The sequence below is a fragment of the Cervus elaphus genome, chromosome 22 (genome assembly GCF_910594005.1).
Source record: "Cervus elaphus chromosome 22, mCerEla1.1, whole genome shotgun sequence".
Lineage (NCBI taxonomy): Eukaryota > Metazoa > Chordata > Mammalia > Artiodactyla > Cervidae > Cervus > Cervus elaphus.
The window spans coordinates 50,403,938-50,414,998 of NC_057836.1; the positions used below are offsets into that span (position 1 = coordinate 50,403,938).

The following is an 11,061-nucleotide window of genomic DNA, read 5'->3' on the forward strand; positions in this document are numbered from 1 at the left end:
TCCCAACCCAGGAATCGAACCCAGGTCTCCCGAATTGTGGGCAGATTCTTTCCCACTAGCGCCACCTGTCTCCTAGGCTTTAACAGTTTGGGTTCATTTTCATTTCTCCCTCCCGCTACCTCCCTCGGGCTTCCCTGGTGGCTCAGACGGTAAAGCATCTGCCCGCAATTCGGGAGAACTGGGTTTGATCCCTGGGTTGGGAAGATCCCCTGGGGAAGGAAATGGCAACCCACTCCAGTACTCTTGCCTGGAAAATTCCATGGACGGAGGAGCATGATAGGCTACAGCCCAAGGGGTCACAGAGTCAGACACAACTGAGCAGCTTCACTTCCACTTCCTACCTCCCTCACATGTAGCCGGTCCTCAGCCTAACTGGCTTGCAGGGGTCCTTGATGTCAATGCCTCCACCATTCACCAACAACCCTCTCACTTAAGGACTCCTGACAACAGCCTGAAATCACATCACTCTACTGCTGGCTCCGTCCTTCTGTACCAGGTATGACAGTCTTTCCCGGTATTAATAATAGCATACTAAGTGCTTAGACAATAAGGCACTGCTCTAAGCACGGATATATATTAACTCATTTAATCTTGAGTAGGTTCTATAACTACTCTCCCATTCTACAGCTGAGGAAACCAAGATACAGACAGTTTCAGCAAGTTGTCCAGGTTATGCAGCTGATAAATGATGCGAGCAGGATTTGAACTGGGGTCTTTTGGCTCCAGAGCCTCCTCTCAGTTCTGAGGCCTTCTCGCCTCTCTGTCCTTCCCAGCTCCCATCCTGACGGCTCTTACTTCCAACACTCTGCAACCAGTGTGAGCTACTGCCCTGAAATGCACCGAGCCCGTTTCTGTCCCTGCGTTTTCTTACTGCTCTAAAAGTGCCCTCCCTTCCATTCTCTGCTTATCCAAATCCTACCTATTCTTCAAAGTCAAATCAAGTCCCGCCTCTTCCAAGCAGGCTTCCCGGGTTGCTTAAGGTTTTATTTCATTGCTCTAGTGCTATATCAGTCACAGAGTGCCTATACAAGTTAGGACTTAATTTTATACCTTTTTTGTTTCCCCAGTATATTTATCCATTCAAGAAAAAAAATTTTTAAGACCCAAAAAATTTCACTGGAAGACTGAATATTGGTCTTGAGGCCGAGTGTCTAGCTGTGAACAAGATGTACAAGACTCTCATGAAGCTTACCTTTGGGGAAGGGAAACAAAAATGACAATAAATAAACAAAATATCAGCTCTCCAGGAAAGAGTATTTCAAATAGCCAGATAACAAGAATGAGTGGAGCATGTTTAAAGAATAGAAAGACAGATTGGTGGGGGGTGAGGGGGCCCTAAGTGAGCTGGGGGGGAAGTAGCACATAAGATATTAATGACTTCTTTGATGATATCAGCAAAATTTTATATTATTACCACTACACAGCCTGGACTAATGCTGAGCACAGTGGCTGAATTTCAGAACTACCAAACCATTCCAGTAGTCATGTATGGATGTGAGAATTGGACTATAAAGAAAGCTGAGTGCCGAAGAATTGAAGCTTTTGAACTGTGGTGTTGGAGAAGACTCTTGAGAGTCCCTAGGACTACAAGGAGATCAAACCAGTCCCTCCTAAAGGAAATCAGTCCTGAATATTCATTGGAAGGACTGATGCTAAAGCTGAAGCTACAATACTTTGGCCACCTGATGAGAAGAACTGATTCACTGGAAAAGACCCTGATGCTGGGAAAGATTGAAGGCAGGAGGAGAAAAGGACAACAGAGGATCAGATGGTTGGATGGTATCATCAACTCAATGGACATAAGTTTGAAACTCCGGGGGTTGGTGATGGACAGGGAAGCCTGGCGTGCTGCAATTCATGGGGTCACAAAGAGTCGGACATGACTGAGTGACCGAATTAAACTGACTGAAACCATCTACAGATGTAGATGAAGGCTGGACTACATAGTTACAGCAACGGAAGAGAATGTGATTATGTATCTAATAGAGGATAAGGTGGTAACTAACCTAAGTAACTGGACCCAAAAGAATCATAGTAACTCCCTGGGTACAATGATAAAATAGAATAAAATTCTTCTTCCCCACCTCCTTAGACTATTAGTATATAAATAACAGAAGAACCACTATAGAAAGAGTCTAGTAATAAACTAAGTTATGGTCAGAGAGCTGCCACTTACACATCTCTGGTAGAAAAAGCAACTCAACAATTCAATCAAGGAGCAGAATACTTCTGAAATGACTCTGCTGATGCAAATATTTTTCACAGCCTGCAAAATAGTCTACACTGAAATAGGCTCTTGTACACATTTGGAACTATCCAAACTTTGAAGAGATTTTTCTGGTTCACATAAAATAGGATTTCCTGGTTTACATTACAGACTCAGGCAACAATCTACATGCATGACTATACACAGGAAATGACTGACCTGCTATGGTTCATCAGCTCAAATGCAGGGGTGTTCATGTCTCCGCCTAATTAAGGAATATATTCAAGGAAAAACAAGGGAATAGAGAATCTGGCTGCTGAGCGAGAGAGTGGTGGAGATAGACAGCAAAGAAAAACACAGAGAAAGCAACAGTTCCCTGCCCTGTAGCAAATGAAACCCTTTCAAAATTGACTCTTTATCTATCAAAGTAAGATAGATACTATACGATATCACTGTGGAATCTAAAATATGACACAAATGAACGTATCTGCAGAACAGAAACAGACTCACAGACATAGAGAACAGACCTGTGGTTGCCAGGGGGTAGGGGATGAGGGAGAGATGGACTGCGGGTCTGGGGTTAGCAGATGCAAACTATTACACATAGGATGGAAAAAGAACAAGATTTGACTACATAGCACAGGGAACTATATTCAATATCCTAAGATAAACCACAGTGGAAAAGAATATTTTAAAAACTATATATAACAATCTCTTTGCTATATAGCAGAAATTAACACAACGCTGTAAATCAACAACACTTCAATTTTTAAAAGATGGGCTCTTAAACTCAGACATTCCTCTAAAGTTTAGAGTCTAGACTCTACGCTATGCAGGGAAAGTGTACTGAATTGTCACTGAATGGAAAATACAAGTCCTGTATAGTTCTAGGTTGGGAAAAATCAAATTCCTATATTGAGACAGTGATGGTCCTAAAACATCAGAATGGGGACCGCGCTCGTATAATCAAAGTGGTTCTCGTGACCCCTTCTACCCTGATAGCACGGATACTCTGACTCCTCCCTGAAGACTTCTGTGAATAAACTATCATTTATTCCACATCTCTTGGGCATTTGGATGCTCAGTGTATATTTGACTACGCTTTGCTTTGCAGGAGTTCTCAAATGGTGAATCTTCCTGCCTCAACAACCAGTTTCTCAAGAGGGGGAAAGCTTGATTTCATTCTACAGTCATCCCTTGCTGGCTGCCCCTACCCTTGCCCTAAAATTGCCTAACAAAGTACAAAACTTTGCACACAGAGGTGGACCATGTACTAACTTACACTTAGAAATCTACTGTAAAGGAAATCTACCCTAAATTATCTAGGGCCTGTATGAGCTGATTCCTTCTGGCTGTTTGATCACTGCACTGCATTTTAGTTTCTCCATGTATTGGACATACAGAATCAAATTTACTGAAGCACACTACTAAATATCCATTTGTCATATAAACCAATTTCACCAGACAAAAGCCAAGAAAAGCTGTTGTCCAGATAGTCCAGGGAAAAGAAACAATTATCTGGTTTTACCTGAATTACTTAGAGAGTAAGACAGGGCTTACAATGGCGATTTCACGTTGGGGGTCCTTGTTATAAAGTGCTAATGTATCTTCTGAAAGCAGATTTGCTGTGTTCTTATAGAAAAATATTCGGGGAACACCATTTCACCTTCAACGTGGTATTACTCCACTTCTATATAGTAATTACAGTAGGGTGCTATCCTGTTGCTCAAAAAAATAAAGTGAAATGCCCACAGTGACAGCCAGCACAGTGCCAAAGTCAAGCTTGAGCTTCACTCTCCACATTCAAGTTCAGCACCTGCCCATCATCTTTCTGGTTTTTTTTTTTTTTTCCGCTAAAAAGCTTAAAAATGACTATTGAAGTGTAAGACTCCTGGGACATTTCAGAAGTTTCGCACTGTAATTACTGGAGGGTGGAGATAACACCAATTTAATGCATTTCATTTTACTTGAGTTCAGTGACATGCATTTGCAGCTTGGGCAATAGCGTATTTAATGCTGATGCCAAAGTTCACAATTGAAAGAAACCTTTGCACTGTGGTTTAGTTCTCTTACCCTTCCATCTCTCCTCTTGATGCATTTCCTTTCTGAACCTAAGGTGCCACCACCAACTGACAGAAAATTTCAAAATAACAATGGCCAACGCCCGAGGCTAGGCACCCGGACTCACCAGCAGAGAAATGTTTGGGGGATGACTTCTCAGAGACAAGGGCAGAGTCATCAAAGAGGTGATGCAGTAACTTCCAACTCATAATGTTTTCTTCTCCTTCGTGTTTTACAGTCTGCCCTCGCTATTTTCCTCTTCTCTGAACATACAGTAATTTTTAGCAAAGAGCGAGCTTGAGGAGAGAACAGCACGCTCTTACAGGAGCTGTCCTTCGTGAACAAAAGTGAGGCTACTCATCACGAAGACGTGTGCTCGGAGTGGTTTCTTTCAATATAACTGTATCTCCCTTTACATAAAAAGGAATGTGCTCACTGGGGGAATAAAGGTCAACCAAATATTTGTAAAGAGAATCATGTTTTCTCTATTTCTTACATCACCATTGCAGAGCTCACTTATCATCATCCTGGTTTAGCAATGGAAAACCTCCCTCTATCTCCAAACCTGACAAGCAGTTCATTAATAAACAAAAACATAAATGAAGTAAGCTGGTAGTGGTGGTTTAATCACTAAGTTGAGTCCAACTCTTGGGACCCCATGGACTGTAGCCTGCCAGGCTTCTCTGTCCAAGGGATTTTCCAGGCAAGAATACTGGAGTGGGTTGTCATTTCCTTCTCCAGAGGATCTTCCCCACCCAAGGATCGAACCCAGATCTCCTGCATTGCAAGCAGAATCTTTACCTACTGAGCTACCAGGGAAACCCTCCTCATTAGAATAGTGGTGAGTATCCCTGCCTCTCACTCAGGAAACTAGGGTTCGATTCCCTGACAGGGAGGCAACATGCCCTGAAGTAAGCTAGCTCTACTTTAAAGCAAATGGGTTATAAATCCTTCCTACAACTTCTTTTCTTTGTTTCTTTTTATGATAACATGGAAAACCTACCAAACCAAAGGTAATGGTTTTTAACCTTTTTAAAAGTAAGGTGCACATGCAGTGGAAGGCGTAGGGCCACAGTGCATGTTAGGTTGAGAGATATACATTTGACCCTTGAATAACACGGAGGTTAGGGGCGCCAACTCTCCACAGAGTGGAAAATCTGAGTATAATTCATGGTCAGCCCTCCATATCCACAGTCCCACAGCCTTGGATTCAACTGACTGAAGAGCATGTCCTACTACAGCATTTACTGTTGAAAAAAATCCATGTATAAGTGGACCCACACAGTGCAACCTCAGTTGTTAAAGAGTAAACTGTAATTACTGGTGCAGGATGCGGTCTTGACATGGTTCCAGGTTTCCACACAGAGCTCTCTGGCCACTCTCAAGTGAGACTCCTGTCCATATGCTAAGGCACTAACTAAACTAACTACCTTTGATGCTGTTACAAGAATTGAAAGGGTTTGTTCCCCAGGAGTTCTCTGCCTGTCACAAGATTGGGAATTTAATTCGAGATGGTAAAGATGACCTCTATGAGATAAACTTTTCAATGAATCATTACCTGGCTTCATTCACAGCTTTGGGACTAGAATCGCACATATTTTAGTGCCTTCTCCTAAAATATTTCTTATGTGTGGTCACTGACAGCCAGAGAGGAACAACAAACTTCGCCAATTAAATGAGCAGATTCCCATATCTGATCCCACAGGTGAACAACAAAATAAACTTTAAAATAAATAAACTGGAAAGGCTTGAATTTTAAACTACATCTTCCAGGAGGTCTGGATCAAGGGAAGTGACAGGCCCAAGGTCACAAAGTCATTGACCAGGCATCCGCTCCGGCCTTGGAAACACTGCAGCATCAGAGCGCTGCTCCCATTTGCTGGTTGGGATGAGATGTGGCGTCTGATTGATCTCAATTGGAGGAGATATGAGTTCTTCATCCAAAAGACACCAAAATAGGTCAGCAGATACTGTATTACTCAAAACAGACCCAGACTCTTAAATCTGTAGACACTAGCTGAGTCAAAGAGAACCGTTGAGTTTTGGAATAAGTCACTTGATACAACGCCTGGCTGACGGGGGAATCTAGACGACTTCCCCGGCCAATCAACACAATGAAGAAGTGTAAAAAGAAGTTTCAATATTTTTTTTTAATGAAAAATATATGAACAGATCACTGCTAATATTAAAGCTCTGCCACACATATTCTAAAGCATCCTCGATACTGCAGCTTCTCAGAGGAATCTTAACAGCCCAGCCAGTCTTAAACATCAAGACAGACTCAGATGAATTTTTAGTGCCCTGTTTGCAGTTCTCAACCCACTAGCACCTTCCCTTCCCCTAAAGAAAGTCCTGAATCTTTCTGCTGCACTTTTCCAGGTGCAGACTCTGGGTTGCGAGGGGCTGGGGCCCGAGGCCTGCGGAAGCGAGTGCGAGAAAGGAGGGAGCAGACGCTGGCCACGACTAGGAAACCTCCCTCCTAGGAGAGTGCCGGGACTACCCGCTGCAGGGGAGCCCCGCCACAAGGGCTCCCCGCGCTCCCTGCGCAGGATCGCCCTGCAGGTTCTCCTCATCCAGGCGTGACCGCCCCCGCACAGGGAGGGGAAATGCCCTGTTTTCAGGCTGTCCTAACCCGGACGGTCGGCTCCTGCCCCGAAATCGGGGACGAGGAGAGGGGGCTGCACGCCCTCCCTGCCCCGGGTCCCCGCACCCGTCCTTCTCGCCGCCTCTCTCCTGGCCTCTCCCGCAGAGGCGGTCAGCCCTGCAGAGCTCCCCACCGCCCCCGAGTCGCGGTCCCCGCGCCCGCAGCCGCCCGCCGCGCTCACCTTGGCCCGCGCCCGCGCTGGTGGCGGTGGAGTTCCCGCAGCCCATCGCGCCGCCGGCCGGGGAAGCCACGCTCGGGAGCTGGCAGCCGCAGATCCTGGGGGCGGAGACGAAGGCGGAGGGCGGCGCGCCCCGAGCCGGAGGCCGGCGGGGGACTTACGGGTCCGAGGGGCTCGCGGGGACCACCCCCTCTGGGTACCCAGGAGGGCAAACCTGGGCGTTGTAGGCCTGGGCCAGCTGGGGCGGAAACTGCCGGGCAATCCTCGCCCCCGCCCCGCCCGGCTCTGGGACCCCGCCGGACCCACCCGTCACCTCGGCAACCGCGGCGCCGGCCAATCCTCAGCCTCCTGAGGGCTCCCCGGCCGGACATTGGTCGTCGTTAAGAGGGGGCGGGAGTTTAAAGTGGGTTTGGGGGTGAGGGCGGGGCTGAGGGGTGTGGCCGGCGCGGGCTGGAGGGTGAGGCAGGGCTGTGGAGGATGCCCACCTGGCGGCCCTTCACATCCTCTTCGCCTTTTCTTCTCTTTCCCCACTTCCCCTCCCTACTTCAGAATGTGTGTTTGGGGGCGGGGGGGCGGGAGACGGGAGGGGGTCTGTGGAGGAAGTGGCGGGGAACACCTGTTTTGAGCAAATGGGCGCTCCCCTCCCCCAAATATATTATATTTCTATAAACGGAAATCCTTCTGCTTTTACAGAAAGCCAGTACAACTCTGCTCCCCCATCCACACTGGCCAGTAACAGGAACATAAAGTCTTCCCTATGATGGTCTTATTAACCTACTAGACTTTAAGTATCTGCTGCAATTTTGAAAAACCTAGATCCAGAACCTTGATGCAAGAGATAAACGGACCTCAAGCTGAGCAGCTGACATCTGTCCCCTGTGGGCAGATGCTCCAAGATGAAGATAATGACAGGAGCCCGGTCCTGCTTGGATAGAAGATAAAGAGACTACATACATATTTCTCATTTTTGAGATCAAGAAGATCCCCCAAACTGCACATACACAGAAAGGTTCCTCAGAAGTCAGAGAGGGGAGGAAGTGCTGGACTATAATATACTCCATCAGCTTCCCAGAACCCTTGCACTGGACTCCATCTTGGCCAAAAGATGCTTGCATACAAGACAGGCAGGGCCCTAAATTGTACCAAATACGCATTCAGAGCCAGGCAAAGCAAGGTGATTGACCAGAGGAAACTCACAAGAACTGCCCCAAATAAGTGACCAAAGCTACCGCAAAGGCTTCCATGGTAGCTCAGACAGTAAAGAATCCGCCTGCAATGCAGGAGACCTGGGTTCAATCCCTGGGTCAGGATGATCCCCTGGAGAAGGGAATGGCAACCCACTCCAGTAGTCTTGCCTGGAGAATCCCATGGACAGAGGAGCCTGGCGGGCTACAGTTCGTGGGGTCTCAAAGGGCTGGACACGACTGAGCCACTAAGCCTGCCCACAAAGGCACATGACTCTCTCTGAGCCCACCTGTGTATATCTACCCACAATATACTTTTTTCCTCCTAAAAAAACACTTGTTTTGCTACTTCCAGCTTTTTGTTGAAATTCAGAAGAACCAGGACCTAGCCACTGGTCCTCTTGGTCTCGTGACTAAGATTCTGCACTCTCACTGCCTCCACCTGGCTTCAATCTCTGGTCAAAGAACTGAGATCCTATTTCAAGCTATCGCAAGCCCAGGCCCCCCCAGATCAACTTGAACACTGATTTAATGACAGAACTGTGAATTTATGTGGCATCTTTCAGCCTAGTAGTTGGGAAAGTATTACAGGAGTCAGGCTTTTGTTCACTCACTAAGTCAATGTTCAACTCAACCCCATGGACTGCAGCACACCAGGCTCCTCTGTCCTCCACTCTCTCCTAGAGTCAGCTCAAATTCATGTTCTAACCATCTCATCCTCTGTCGCCCTCTTCTCCTTTTGCTCCAATACTTTGGCCACCTGACTCATTGGAAAAGACTCTGATGCTGGCAAGGATTGAAGGCAAAAGAAACCAGACTATCTGAGTTAAAATCCTTGCTCTGCCACTTAGTAGCTGTGTGACTTCAGCAAAATCACTTAACCCACAACTTATCGGTTGTTTTACCAGTAAAACAGCAATAATTATTCAAACACATGTGAAGCACCTAACATAGTACCCGACACTAAATAAATGACAGGTCTTCTTTTTCTTAAATCTATTATAAGTGAGTGCTAATTCCCTGAAAGTAAGGACATCTGATTTATCAAAATGTCTTCCTGGCTTATAGGACAGACTCAATAAATGTTGTGTGAGATGAATTCAAGCCAGGAATTAAATCTCCATTTTAAATCCATTTAATATTTATAGAGAATCTAACCTGTGCCAAGTCCCTTGTTAAAATTAAGGTCAAGGGTTACAAACATATGGGAGAAAGTTTAACCAGGCAGATAGATTATAAGCAACATAATTACAAAATATCAGGGATGCTAACAGAGGAATACAGGAAACCCAGAGGGTGCTGGGATACTGGTAAAAGACCTTCCTAAAAACCATACAGTTGTGTTTTGAGGAAACCTTGAACTCGAACCAGGGCCCTAGTAGATGGTTGTACAGGATCTTTGGAACAATAGTGAAGACTGGGTAGTCCTATCGTTCAGGTTACAAAAGATACACCATGCCCCCTTTAAAATTAGGTATACTTGGGCTCATGCTGAGATGATAATAAACTCTTGAGCAAATGGTGCATTTTTGAGTTGTTTGGCATTTAGAAGCACTGCTCTTCTAACTTGGCCTGCACCATCTTGATTCAGTGGTTACTTCCATATAAATACAGAACTGATGAGGAAGGAAGGTGGGGGATTATCAAACAGCCAAAAGAAACACTTTTACTGATTTCTTCACCATATGATGCTGGAGCCCTAGAACACTCATCAGAAAGAGGAAGACAGACCCTGACATCCAGTAAATGATCTGACATTCACGGCTAGGTCTTCACATCCTCTGATTAAAGACAGTTGCATAGAAACCAATATCAGTGATGTGTGCTCGATAACTATGAGGAAGTAAGACCAAAAAGACCACTCAGTAATCTTGTCTAAATATAACAAAAACAAATTCACTGGCAAACCACAAAAACACCACCCAAACCTGACTAATACAAATGACTGTTACTTTTTTTAAAATTATTATTACCAGTTATAGTTTTAGCACCATTCTGGTCTTCTTGCCTTGTAGGTGACATTCATTAAGAATATCCCATCATAGACTTGTCCATACTTCCTGACAATATCCAATCCAGGAAAAAATCCTGCTTCCTTAAACCCCAACCAAAATCACCTAACTTGAACCCAGATCTTTTAAATCTTTTCCTAACACTCTGTTCCCCATGATGTGCATTCTCTGTCACTGTGATGAATGATAAACTCAACTTGTTCAACTGCCAGGATGTTCCTAGTGGTCTTTGGCTGGAGGACATTGGCCCTTGTTAATCATATGTGCTCTGCTTTATAAGGCTATAGAGTATGCTGTCTATTCTTTCAGCAAACACTATCGAGTGCCTCATTAGTGCCAGCCACTCTTCTAAATGCTTGAGATACAACAGTGAACAAGATACAGAGGAAAAAATCTAATTAAAGGAGGCAGATCAAAATCAAATAAAAGGTAATTTCAGATGCTCTGAGTGCAGTGGGGAAAAATCAAGCAGGAAACTGAAATAGACGCCTGAGGGGAGGGCTGTGTTAGGTGCATGATCAAGGAAGGGCCCTCTGTTGTTGTGGTTGTCATCTAGTAGCTCAACCATGTCTGATTCTTTTCCAGCCCCATGGACTATGGCCTGCCAGGCTCCTCTGTCAATGATTTCCCAGGCAAGACTACTGGAGTGGGGTTGCCATTTCCTTCTCTAGGGGATCTTCCCAACCCAGGGATCAAACCCACATCTTCTGCATTGGCAGGTGGATTCTTTAGCACTGAGCTACCAGGGAAGCCCAAAGCCCTCTGAAGAAAGGCTA

The 11,061-nt window shown here is 45.4% G+C and overlaps 1 protein-coding gene across 2 annotated transcripts in view; it reads right to left on the bottom strand.

Annotated features, from left to right (window-relative positions):
• The window catches only part of C22H12orf75 (chromosome 22 C12orf75 homolog), a 46,939-nt gene extending 39,503 nt beyond the window's left edge, over positions 1 to 7,436 (bottom strand). Inside the window, exon 1 of one of the 2 annotated variants that reach the window (XM_043882050.1) lies at positions 7,093 to 7,436. In XM_043882050.1, coding sequence (XP_043737985.1) covers positions 7,093 to 7,138 — 46 coding nt within the window. In that variant the 5' untranslated portion in view covers positions 7,139 to 7,436. The remainder of the gene's footprint in view (positions 1 to 7,092) is intronic. The other variant, XM_043882049.1, reaches the window with a different exon arrangement.
• Positions 7,437 to 11,061: the final 3,625 nt, after the last annotated feature.